Source organism: Globicephala melas, chromosome 13 (genome assembly GCF_963455315.2).
Source record: "Globicephala melas chromosome 13, mGloMel1.2, whole genome shotgun sequence".
NCBI lineage: Eukaryota > Metazoa > Chordata > Mammalia > Artiodactyla > Delphinidae > Globicephala > Globicephala melas.
Genome location: NC_083326.1, coordinates 63,907,983 through 63,919,384, shown reverse-complemented (window position 1 = coordinate 63,919,384; position 11,402 = coordinate 63,907,983). Strand labels below are relative to the sequence as shown.

General features: G+C 53.9%; 2 protein-coding genes across 3 annotated transcripts in view; one reads left to right on the top strand and one right to left on the bottom strand.

The window, feature by feature from the left end:
- The first annotated feature begins 1,164 nt into the window (after positions 1 to 1,164).
- YDJC (YdjC chitooligosaccharide deacetylase homolog) lies at positions 1,165 to 2,986 on the top strand. 2 transcript variants are annotated; one of them, XM_030836300.2, is made up of 5 exons: positions 1,165 to 1,408; positions 1,496 to 1,655; positions 1,852 to 1,951; positions 2,028 to 2,205; positions 2,390 to 2,986. In XM_030836300.2, exons 1-5 carry the CDS (start codon positions 1,245 to 1,247, stop codon positions 2,757 to 2,759), a joined length of 972 nt encoding a protein of 323 aa, XP_030692160.1. In that variant the 5' UTR covers positions 1,165 to 1,244; the 3' UTR covers positions 2,760 to 2,986. The 2 variants fall into 2 exon arrangements, with proteins under 2 accessions (XP_030692160.1, XP_060166520.1); XM_060310537.1 differs by having other exon boundaries at positions 2,317 to 2,602.
- Positions 2,987 to 5,680: 2,694 nt separating this feature from the next.
- UBE2L3 (ubiquitin conjugating enzyme E2 L3) overlaps positions 5,681 to 11,402 on the bottom strand; it is a 44,639-nt gene continuing 38,917 nt past the window's right edge. Inside the window, exon 4 of the mRNA XM_030836302.2 lies at positions 5,681 to 8,132. Coding sequence (XP_030692162.1) covers positions 7,978 to 8,132 — 155 coding nt within the window. The 3' untranslated portion in view covers positions 5,681 to 7,977. The remainder of the gene's footprint in view (positions 8,133 to 11,402) is intronic.

Genomic DNA, 11,402 nt, shown 5'->3' with positions numbered 1-11,402 from the left:
GTAGGTGCTCAATAAATGTGAATTTCCTCCTACCAGCAGCGGACCCTCAGGGCCTCTGGCCTTTCCAGGACCAGCTTCCCAGTGGCTGAGATCCCACACTTTAATCACCACTATTGAACACAATAGTCCTTATGCCAAAAACTTGGTGAAGGGCTCTTTGAGGCCTCCAATTCTTACGTCCCCACGGAGGTGGGTATTATCTGTTATTTTCCAGTTCGGCTCTGTCCTCTTGGCCCCTGACCAGGGGGCCATCAGGGCATAGAGGAGCAGAGCAGACCAGAGGCAGGCCAGAGCTCCGGAGGTCAGTCCCAGCTCCACTGCTCCCCACAGAGTCACACAGGGCAAGACACTACCCCTTCCAACCTCAGTTTCCTCATCTGTAAAACAGGAATGACATGAACAACCTCATAGGCTGGATACAAATACTGTACTTTCCACTGGGAAAATCAAGACAGCCACATCACAATGAAAACCCTGGCTGTCAACCATGGTGATTATTTGTAAAGTCATTGGTAAGGAAAGCTTTTCTAGATCACAGAGGAAAAAAAGAGGTCATGAGTGTAAAAGTTGTAGCCTGGCACAGAGCTCAAGAGATGGAAGCTGGGACTCATGCTTTCTGAAACAAAGCCATTGGTGTACATACTTTCTTTCATGTTCTTATTGTTCAGAGCTTTTACAAATCAAGAAGAAGCCTCAACTTCGAAAATCAGCAAGACAAGTAGGCAATTTGAAAAAGAAGAAATACAAATAGCTAATAACATGAAAAAGTTCAGTCACTATCAAAAAAATGAAACACTACAAGAATGAGATAACACTGATGTGATCATTGTCTTCTCAAAACAACATAAAAAAGTTTGTGGTGAAGGAGCAGAAAACTTGGGTGTATTTATTTGCTTAGAGAAAACACCGGGAGACAGTACCCGGAAAGTGAACGGTGGTGATCTTGGGGGAGGGTAAGAGATTTTTTTTTCTTCAGGTTTATTTTTCCGTTTTTCATATTGAACATTTCTGCAGTCACTGCAAGTTTCGCGTTGCCATAAACCGGGCCGCGGTCCGGGTGGGGCGGGGCACTTTGGGTGGCTGGCGGTTGCAGGGATCCCCGGAACCAGCAGGTGGCGAGAACAAAGGCTAAAGCGCGGGCGCGCCGGGCGCGTGCGTCGGGGCGGGGCCTCGGGCCGCGTCTGGGGCGGGGCCTGGACTGTCCGGCCCTAGTCCCACGGGCCCGAACAGCTGGTGGAGGGACCATGGCCCGGCCCCGTGTGCGGCTGGTGGTCACGGCAGATGACTTTGGTTACTGCCCGCGGCGCGACGAGGGCATTGTAGAAGCCTTCCTGGCGGGAGCTGTGACCAGCGTGTCCCTGCTGGTCAACGGCGCGGCCGCCGAGAGGGCGGCTGAGCTGGCCCGCAGGTGAGCAGCGGCCCCCTGCAGGGTCCGGGCGGGTTTGGGGGCCGCCGCCCCGCACCTCCGGTGCTCCCGCTCGCGCTCCGCCCGCAGGCACCGAATCCCCACGGGCCTGCACGCCAACCTATCCGAGGGCCGCCCCGTGGGCCCGGCCCGCCACGGCGCCTCGTCGCTGCTCGGCCCCGAAGGCTTCTTCCTCGGCAAGATGGGATTCCGGGAGGCGGTGGCCGCCGGAGAGGTGGTCTTGCCCCAGGTGCGGAGGTGCGGCTTCAGGAAGATGCTCGTGGTGACTCCCCCAAAGCTCCGCCCCGAGGGTACCGTGCGCAGAATTGGGCTCTGGATGCCTAACTGGTTCAAACACAGGGGCGATCACAGGGGACCACGTGGACGGGGTCCTTCTGGGTAGCTGCTTCCGGACGTTCTGTGTGCCGATCACCTTCTTACTTCAGGTTCGAGGAGAGCTGGAGGCCCAGCTGAGCCGTTTCCGGGAATTACTGGGCAGGGACCCTACTCACGTGGACGGGCACCAGCACGTGCACGTGCTCCCAGGTGCGTGGGTTGGTGCTCCCAGGCCGGGGTGGGGGGGTGCTGCACGTGCCTCTCCCTGACTCTGCCCCGCCCGCAGGAGTGTGCCAGGTGTTCGCCGAGGCGCTGCAGGCCTGCGGGGTGCGCTTCACTAGGCTGCCGATGGAGCGCGGGGTGGGCGGCTGCGCTTGGCTCGAGGCCCCAGCGCGCGCCTTCGCCTGCGCAGTGGAGCAAGACGCCCGCGCCGCCATGGGCCCCTTTGCCCGCCACGGCCTGCGGTAAGGCCCCCTGCCCCCTGCCGGGCCCAGGTCCCAGTGTTTCCAGCTGGCCGTTCACCTTGGCCAGCTGTGTCCGTTTCTCATCCTCGACTGGTGGTGTCTCCACCCCAGATCCGTCCCGCCCACGGCCTACCCCTGCCCATTGCGGCCTGCAGCCGTGCCACTGATGCCCCGGCATCTACAGGTGGACCGATGTCTTCGTGGGCCTGAGCACCTGCGGCCGGCACATGTCCGCTCACCACGTGTCAGGGGCACTGGCTAGGGCCCTGGAGGGTATACCCACTGGACGCGCAGTGACAGCCGAGCTGATGGCACACCCCGGCTATCCGAGTGTGCCTCCGGCTGGGGGCAGCAGTGAGGGTCCTGATGCCTTTTCCTGCTCCTGGGAGCGCCTACACGAGCTGCGTGTCCTCACAGCACCGGTGCTGTGGGCTCAGCTTGCCCAGGACGGCGTGCAGCTCTGCACCCTCCACGAGCTAGACTCCAAGAGGCCCGGAGAGGGGACCCCCAGCGAAGCCACTCTGGAAACCTTTCTGGAGCCCTCCCCACTGTGACCCTCCCCGGCAGACAGCCAAGCATTAACGTCCCTTGGTGCCCAGGAAGGGAACTGGGTCCCAGAGCAGGCTGTGACTTCCCGGGCTGGATGCTGCCACCTCTGTGCCCAGGTCCTCATGGTTCAGAGTGGCGGCAGAGCTTCTGCAAGCCCTCTGGCTGCAGGAGGCAGCCGTGATCTCTGGGCCTGGGGCCTGCCAAGCATGGGGGGGGGGGCGGGTCACAGTGCTGTGTAAGCATCTTCCTTGTTTGGGTGCACAGGGCAGAGATGGCTGTATTAATAAAGTAACATGTCCTGTAAACTTGGGTGTTTATAGACTGTGCCCGGGAAACCTTCCCAGACACAAGAAGGACACGAAACTCCTTTGGGGCCCACTGAGGTCACTGTTCCAGAAAAGATCTGCAGTGCCTCCACCTTTGGCGCTGCTTATGCTTAGGCTCTCTTTATTCTTTTCTTTTGGTGGGGGTGGGTAGGAGGAGGGGAGTGAGGGGTTGGAAGAATGTCTCACTAGGCTACTTTTTGGGAGGCATATTATAATCTCAATTTTGACTTTAAAGACATCACCTGTTCGAAGTAAGCAGCCCTTTGCCATCCTAGGGGATGGGTCTGAGGAGGTCCTGCAAACTTGCATGAGTGTGTTTACGTTTTTCCAGGAGGGATGGTCTTCTACGGAAATGGCACCCCTGGTGATGTGTAGATGCCCTGTGACCGGGGCTCCTGTGGCCTGGATCAAGGCGATGCCAGGAGCAGATGGAAACCCATGTGGTCCTTCTTGTCTCATGTAATCTCACATCATAGTGCCTGTGTGCAGGCACCGGTGCCCCCATTTTGAAGATCTAGAGATAGTAGGGGAGCAGAGCTGTGAAGCTGCCTGTTCATTTACTCAACATGCCCTGGGCCTGAGTCTGTACCAAGCATGGAACCAGGGCCAAAAGAGTTCTGCACTTTCTAAAGGGGTGAGGGTAGGGCCCCATCCCCTTGACTGGTGGCTTCAGCCCGCTCTTTCTGGCTCCATCCTCTACCCCTACCCTTTCTCTGACTTTGACTTCTCCAGCCGCAGGCCCTTTCCTCCCCCATTTCATCCAGGGCTGTGAACTGGAATGGCTGTGAATGTGGCCCTGGCCTCCCCGCCCCGGCCCGCTGGGGTCTGGCCGTGCTCCCACAGGCTGCTGGCTGGAGCTGGGCAGCAAGCACAGAGGCACCTCCCTCGAGGCGGGTCTGTTGTTCTGAGAGGAGGGGCTGGCTGTATGGCTCCAGGGCCCAGGAGAGATGTGGGTGACAAGGGAGAGACTGGGGGGTCTGCACAGATGCTGGAGGAAGCTGTGGGAGTGGCCACTGTCACTCAGGGAGCCAGAGAGGGAGCAGCAGAGATAAGGGCCCACATCAGCCCTAGGCCATGGGCACTGAAGAACAGAGAAAGGGACAAGAAGGCAGAGGGCCCATTTCGAGGCTGGCCACTGGCATCCCACCAGGGAGATGGGGTATTTTTCACATAAAACCTGCTGTGCCCCAGGACGGCCCAGGCTAGGGGTTTACTGTTAGTCACCAGTTCATCAGGCACGGAGGATCTGCTCCATGCCAGGCCAGGCCTCGGAGCTGGGACACAGCCTGCAAGGAGCTCACGGTCTGGTACACACATGGGGGCAGTCCTGTGACCGGGCTGCAGTCGGGGGTGGGAATACACAGCAAAGCATGGGGACAAAGCCTCTGCGATGTTGAGGAGACTTCCACTCTGGTGACAGCCCACACGGCACCCCCAGGAGACCAGGCTGCCAGCACCCAGGAAACAGCCATCTACCAAGTGCAGCCTGGGCCAGGCACTGTGCTGTGCAAGATCAGACCTTCAGCTCTGCTCCTGGGGCAGGTGTGCCGTTCCCCCTCGTGCATGAGGGAAGCAGGTGAGGAGGAGCCAGTGCAGATGGGCAGGAGGACTGAGGTTCAGGTGCAGCTCTGCAGGGTGCGGCACGGACATGCTGCCAAGGGAAGACAGCGAGAGCAGGGCTGAGGCCACCCCCTGTGGGGTGGGCCCTGGCCAGAGGAGCCCCAGGGGGCAGGAGGGCGCCAGAAGCCAGGCCGAGGTGATGCAGTCATTGCGTATCTCGAGCTGAACAACGAACAGAATGAGGAAGGTGAGAGGACGGTGGCCACCGAGTGGAGGGAGTTGAGAGGGTCTCACAGGCTTTGGGGAGGGTCTGTGGCTGTGTTTGGGCTCAAAGGGAGCCAGTCGTGGGAGGCGAGGGCACTGGAGCCAGGCTGTAACAGCACAGGCGCCTGACCGAGTCACTTTCCTCCTCTGAAAGCAGAGTAATGGTGCCCGTGGGTCTGTCCTGAGAGTTAGGACAGCGCTAGGACGAGCAGAGTCCCTACTGATGATCAAGGCAGGCCCCCAGCCTCCTTACTTTCTGGTGCCCCAGAAACTTGCCCCAGGAAGTTCCCTCTTGGACTGCAGACCTAGCTGTCAGGGTCTCAGCTGGTGTCAGACTCCAAGCAGGGGACTCAGCTGACAATAAGTGTCAGGGCCTTGGCTGGCCTGGTGCTGAGTCAGCACTAGGACTGCAGTCGCAGTCAGGAGACTCGGAGGTGGGTTTGGGCTGGAGCTATTCAAGGAAGTGGCCCAGCCCCTCCCTTGGGCATACCCTCACCAGCTCCCTGAACTTCTTCCAGACAGCACCCTCCTCAGGGCCCCAGTCTGCTCCTCCGTTAAATGTGGCTGAGGTGACACGTATACAGAGGTCACTCTCCCCTCCCCAGACACCCAAGGGTGTCTCTGCAGCCCTTTCTGCTTCCCTCAGCATGGCCAGAACACCTCTGTGCACCTCTCCTGGAGGCCAGGTATGGGGAGAAAGCCAGAAGAACCTGCCCAAGACCCCAGGCCACTAGCACTGCCCACCCCCAGTAAGGAAGAGACCCACACGACCAGACGAGTGTCCGAGAGCATTTTATTAAGGGCAGCAGAGTAGATCGCAGCATCTTAGAAAGCCTAGTCCCCGCCATAGGGGGAAGGGCGGGGGGACCGGGCAGGAGCGTGTATTCCCATGGGGCCCATCGGAGGTGTGGTGATCACAGCCCTCCCCTGCTCTGGGGGATCCAGCTGTCTGGCCCCGGAGCAGCAAGGCGCCTGCTGGCACGCTTCATGCCTGCCCAAGGGCTCGGGGAGTGCCCGCTGGTAGAGCAGGAGCCCAGCCGGAGGGAGGGACCGTCCACCACCCAGCTCTCGGAGGCCAGGCCCCTGCTGATGGGCGAACCCCGGCTGTGATGCCAGGGGATGCAAGTCCCTGAGGGGCCGCCGGCTTCAACCATGGTGGACGTCCTCCTGGTGGTGAGCAGAGAAGGGAGGGGGCGATGGGCGGGCAGAGCTACGCTGGTAGAAATACGAAGCAATGGGACAGTTTCCAGGAATGGCAATATTTCTGGATTCAGAGAAGCGACGAGAACAAATGGTGGCTTATCTGGATAGCTTCTGACAGAATTTGGCATTTTATTACAAATCTGCGTGTGAGTGAAATAAAGTCCATCATCACCTTTCTGCTAATGAAGAGACAGACGTGGATGTGCTGGCCGGCGCCCTCACCAGCCCGGGCGCACGGGAGGCTCCAGAACGTGCCTCTTGCGTACCTGGGACTAAAGAAGTTGCGTTCATGAGACCCGCTGCAGGCTGCACGTATACGGCCTCACCCACCATCACCCCACCTCTGCACACAAGCCACCTCAGGTCTGCAAGCCTGGAAAGACCTCAAGTTATAGAACTAAAATTAAAACAGAAAGCCAAGTTTAAGTCATCTTCTCCACAGGATCTAGCCCCTGGAGCGCCCAGAAGGGAAGCCACCAGTGGCAGAAGTGGAGGTGGTGACACACAGTGCTTGGACCACTAGCTTCCCCTGGGTGTCAGTGACAAGGACTCTACTTCAGGGACAGTCCCACTTCCTTTGAAAAGACATTAACATTCAAATCCTTACAAGTTCATCTGATGATAAATTCTAAGGTCAATTTTTATTTCTACAAAAAAAGGCAGTCAAAACAATATAAAACACGTAAAGGATATTACTGAGTGAGCTTCACGTGGAGCCTGACTCCGCGAAGGCCATGAGTCCAGTGGGAGGGGGAGGCCGTCCTGTTCCTGGGCTGGGCCGTCTGGATGCTCCAGAGGAAGGGCCAGTGGGGCGCCGGCGACCCCAGGCTGGTGCCGGTGACAGAGGAGTCTGCCAGAGGGTCAAACGTGCTGAGGAAGGGCCGCGGTGGGGCTGCTGCACTGAGGACGCAGAGGGTGAGCTCTGAGCTACGTCGGGTGGACACGTTGGTGACAGGTGAGCGTGGAATTTCAAGTAGACACTCTGGCTTTAGCACTGTCCGCAGGGACCTGGACATCTTCTAGAACAGCTGCAGGGAGGAATGGCAACCTGTGGCCTCGGGAGCCTCTCTGGTGAAAAATTCCTCCCACAAGTGCACCGTGCTCTGGCTGGCACACCCCTGGGGGCTGCCTCAGACTTGGTGCTGGGGGTCTCCCTAAGCAGGTCGGCCCAGGTGGAGTTCATCATGACGCGGACGGCAGGGTCTGCCAATCTGGTCAGCATTACTGGGGTAACATTAGCCAGAGTTTTACAGCAGAGCTAGGCCTCCCTTTCCACAGCTTTGTTTTTGGGAGGGGGTGGGAGTGGAGATGGTTGTTTGCTTGTTTTTTAATTTTTTTAAAAGGATATTATAAATCAGAGTCAAGAGAAACTTAACCGACTCCCACACCAGGCCGCGTGCCAAGGAGGGGAGCAGAGGAGCCGCAGAGGCCTCCACTGCCCCTCCCGGCGGGAGGTGGGGCCTGGGTTTGGGGAAGTGAGTGAAAAACAAACTAAATGCAAAAAGTGGGAGTTGCAAGGGCAGGGGAAGAGGGGAACCACAACTCTTTTTTAACCTTATGGGCTAAATGTAAACTGAAGATTTTGGATAAATTTGGACAGCAAAAGAAACACCATTCTTTTAAAGTAGACTGAAGCAGTGATTTTTAAAACAAAGAAAGCAGAACTAGAACATCTTAAATTTTTAATCCTTTCTTTACAGGTCACCTAGACCACTTTTGATTAAGAAAACTGTAGAAAGTTAGTAACTGCCACAAGCAGACGCCAGGCGGTGGCACATGTCAATTTTCCATAGAGTCCTGCTTTGTGGGGTGTCTGAATGTACTGCTCAGCATCTCTGCTCACACTTGCTGGAATCAATCGCGGCAGATTTTAGTCCACAGGTCGCTTTTCCCCATATTTCTTTGTAAACTCTTCAGCGTTCTTACAGAATTTTTTACGGTCCTTAGAGTATTCTTCAGCTAGGTCAGCCCGGAGCGGGTGCTCGGGCTGGGGGTCGTTCACCAGTGCTATGAGGGACTGGATGACTGCCAAGAAAAGGACAAGGCACCGCTGGTTAGAAGGCCCTTGGAAGGGGCATGGCAAGAAACACAGCTCTGATTAAATGTCTATATGCTTCTCAGACAGAGCGGCCTCCCATTCATGCAAAATTCTAACCACCAGCACTCAACCCATCATTCCCATGATGAGAAGAAAGTGATGGAGGACAAAGAGCCAGCACTACAGTAGATAACTAACCGTACAGAGTGACGCCACGTTCTCTTCCTCCTCCTCCAGGAACCCTTCCTGTACTGACACACTGGGGATGTCCCAGTCCCCAGTCATTCTCACCCCTCTCCTGAACTTTGGAGACCCAGGCCCACCACTGACACCCCCACTCTCATGCAGGTGAAGCTTCTCCAGGGCAGGGACTGGGCAATGTGCCCAGCACTACACTAGGTTCAGGGTGTGTGACAGGCCTGCACTGTGTAAATGGATAATGAGCCCACCCTGAAAGACCCCTAGCAGCTTCTGAACGGCCGAGAAAGGTTCACTCGACCACCCTGCATTAACCACTGGGAGGCTGTAGCCCTCATCAGCACTGCACAGTCCATTCCAGAGGTGGAAGTCACACGGATGGCTCAGGGTGGATTCCACAATGCTCCCCCAAAGGGCAGTCAGGCTCAGATGTGCGGGACGGCAAGCCCTGGACAGGAGGGCCAGGAGGGAGTGGAGGGTGGGGGAGGGGGAAGTATGGAAGGTCCAGGAACCCCTGGACTCCTCAGAAGTGGGGTGCATGCAGCCACCAGGCTTCCCACACACGTCCCCTGACTCCCCCCAACCCCCACCAGGACCAGCACCCCCACTGTCCCAGCAAAAAGGCCCCTCTCCTCTGGACTGCCGATGCCAGGTGCCTTTATTGGGAGCCCACGCTCTTCACCCCAGTATTACAAGGAATGGGTTAAAAAAGCTTTTTGTTTCAGTTTCTCCTTGTCTGTCACAAATCCACATGGAGCTTAAGTGATTATTTACTTAATATATTTCTTTAAATCACATCAAAAATATTTTTTAAAGGAAAGTTAACTATTAGTAACTCTTATGGAAAATCACTTTCACTTGCCATAAACTGAAGGCACGCATCCATAAACATGAAATAAGCACCTATGCTGCCTCCTTCCCGGCAAGAGGAAGCAACCACCGGAACAAACACTCTTCCAAGTGGTTCTTTCTCAGCATCTCTGAGGCACCCCAGCCCACTGCACTCCAAGACTCTCCACACCACGCTCAGCCGTGAGACTGCTGTTCTTAACTTTTGGGAAACCTGAACCACATTTGCCCTATAGCACATTTATAAGGTGGTTTCCCATCTTTTTCCAGGACTAGAAATGGTTCTGTAGCAGAGTTGACACTGATGAGTTTTCAAGTTTTCCTCCATTATGGAGACTCAGGCTGTCTGCTTCTCACTATGATCATCTTAATACCTAATGTATTAGCATCAAATACATTCATCGTTAAGACGTGCTTTTCAAAAGATAATTCACTTTGCAAGTTTGCAGTTTGTCTAATTCTTTTCAGAGAACTTGCTTTAAATATTTTCAAGTTAACTAAGTAGTTCTGATGAGTGCTTCATTCTTTCTCTACCCCTGTAAACTGTAAGAAAACCCAGCTGAGCTCGTTTGTTTCCACAGTGAGAACACCGACAGCTACAACGCTTTCCAAACCACAACCACAGCCCCATCCATCACTTTCACATACGGGGGGGCACACTCATTACGTTTTACAAATGATCGAGCCCTGGCTTCTTGATCTCTTCCTTGACCCAAATGCTACTCAGAAGGATCTTTCCCCCTCCAAAATGTAGGGGCTTAAAAACATTATCAAAACTTACCTCCTTTCTCACTGTATATGATCAGAGACTAAAGTCTATAAAATTTCCTTGTTTTTGTTCTTTCTGACAGTTTGTGATGGAGGATGTAAACCGTATCTGTAACTCGCCCCTTTTCATGGGGACCCAGTGGGCTCCATTCTCAGAGTAAAATGTGACCCATACCTTCCCCCATACATGAAGGCGTACAATGCAGTGGTCTTCCATGGATTGTGCTATGAAGGGTAAGTTTATTAATCTTATCCTGTTTATTGTATTTGAGTCCTCTTTCTAAAGTTTATCTACTTGATTTGTTATAAGACAGCAAATGGGTATGGGGGGACTAAAACATTTGATTTATGAATCTGACTTTTCTGTTTATATAATTTTGTTGCTGTGTTGTTTGGTTCGTATAGAGGTCAGTATTATACAGGCTTCCTCACTGACTATATTTCATATGGCGAATCTCTTTCACCACCAAACAAAGCCCTTGCTCTGTTGATAGATATGTACCAGAACCAGACACACTGCTGAGGAAAACTCTGTTTTCACATCCCTTCTTCTGGTTATTGTTATTATCGCCAACTCCTACCACCTTTCTGTATGATACAGGTTTGCCTTGTTTCTTGACTTTTCTCCTATTTTTGCTCAATTTTTAATGCTTTACTTTCTTTTTAAAAATTGAGATATAATTCACATACCAAAAAATAAACTCTCTGAGAAGTATGCAATTCAGTTGTTTTTTAGTGTATTCACAAAATCGTGTGACACCACCACTATCTAACTCCAGAACGTTTTCATCATCCCTAAAAGAATACCCACTCTCCTTAGTAATCACTTCCTAGACCCCTCCCCCAGCCCCAGGCAAACACTAACCTCCTTTCTGACTATAGATCTGCCTATTCTGGACATTCCATATACTGTTGCTTCTCATTATTTGCAGTAGTTATCCACTAAAAAGTTGCTGTGAATGCTGAATTATAGTGAACCATGAGTGACCCGAGGAATGACCAGCTATAGAATCACCCAGCTGAGCCCAGTCAACCTACAGAAATAGAAATAATAAACTGTTGTTAATTTAAGCCACTAAGTTTTGAGATGGTTTGTAATACAGTAACAGGTAACTGAAACACGGGGGACACGGTGTCAAGTGCCAGGGACGACATTCCTGAAGTGTGTGAGGATAAGCTCAAGGCCATGCCGGACGAATCTACAGAATGATCTAGAGAGAAACCCTGTCTCCGATCACAAAACAGCAATTCTGCCCGGTGCTGCATGTAGAACAGCACCGTGTTTAAGATAAAAGTTTTAACTTCAAAACCTAAGTCAGCAAGTACAAAAGAATGAAAAACCTCTCTTAGGTTTATCTGACTATTTGAAAAAAGCACCCACAACCTGGAAAAGCAGTGCATGTTGGCTGCTCACTGAGACCTGAAGCTGAAAACAGGACCGG

Excerpts from the sequence above, each read along its gene's own strand:
- YDJC (XM_030836300.2), top strand. The coding sequence starts at position 1,245 with ATGGCCCGGCCCCGTGTGCGGCTGGTGGTCACGGCAGATGACTTTGGT. Across the intron at positions 1,952-2,027 it reads GCACGTGCACGTGCTCCCAG|GAGTGTGCCAGGTGTTCGCC; the intron begins GTGCGTGGGTTG and ends CCCCGCCCGCAG. Across the intron at positions 2,206-2,389 it reads TTTGCCCGCCACGGCCTGCG|GTGGACCGATGTCTTCGTGG; the intron begins GTAAGGCCCCCT and ends CGGCATCTACAG.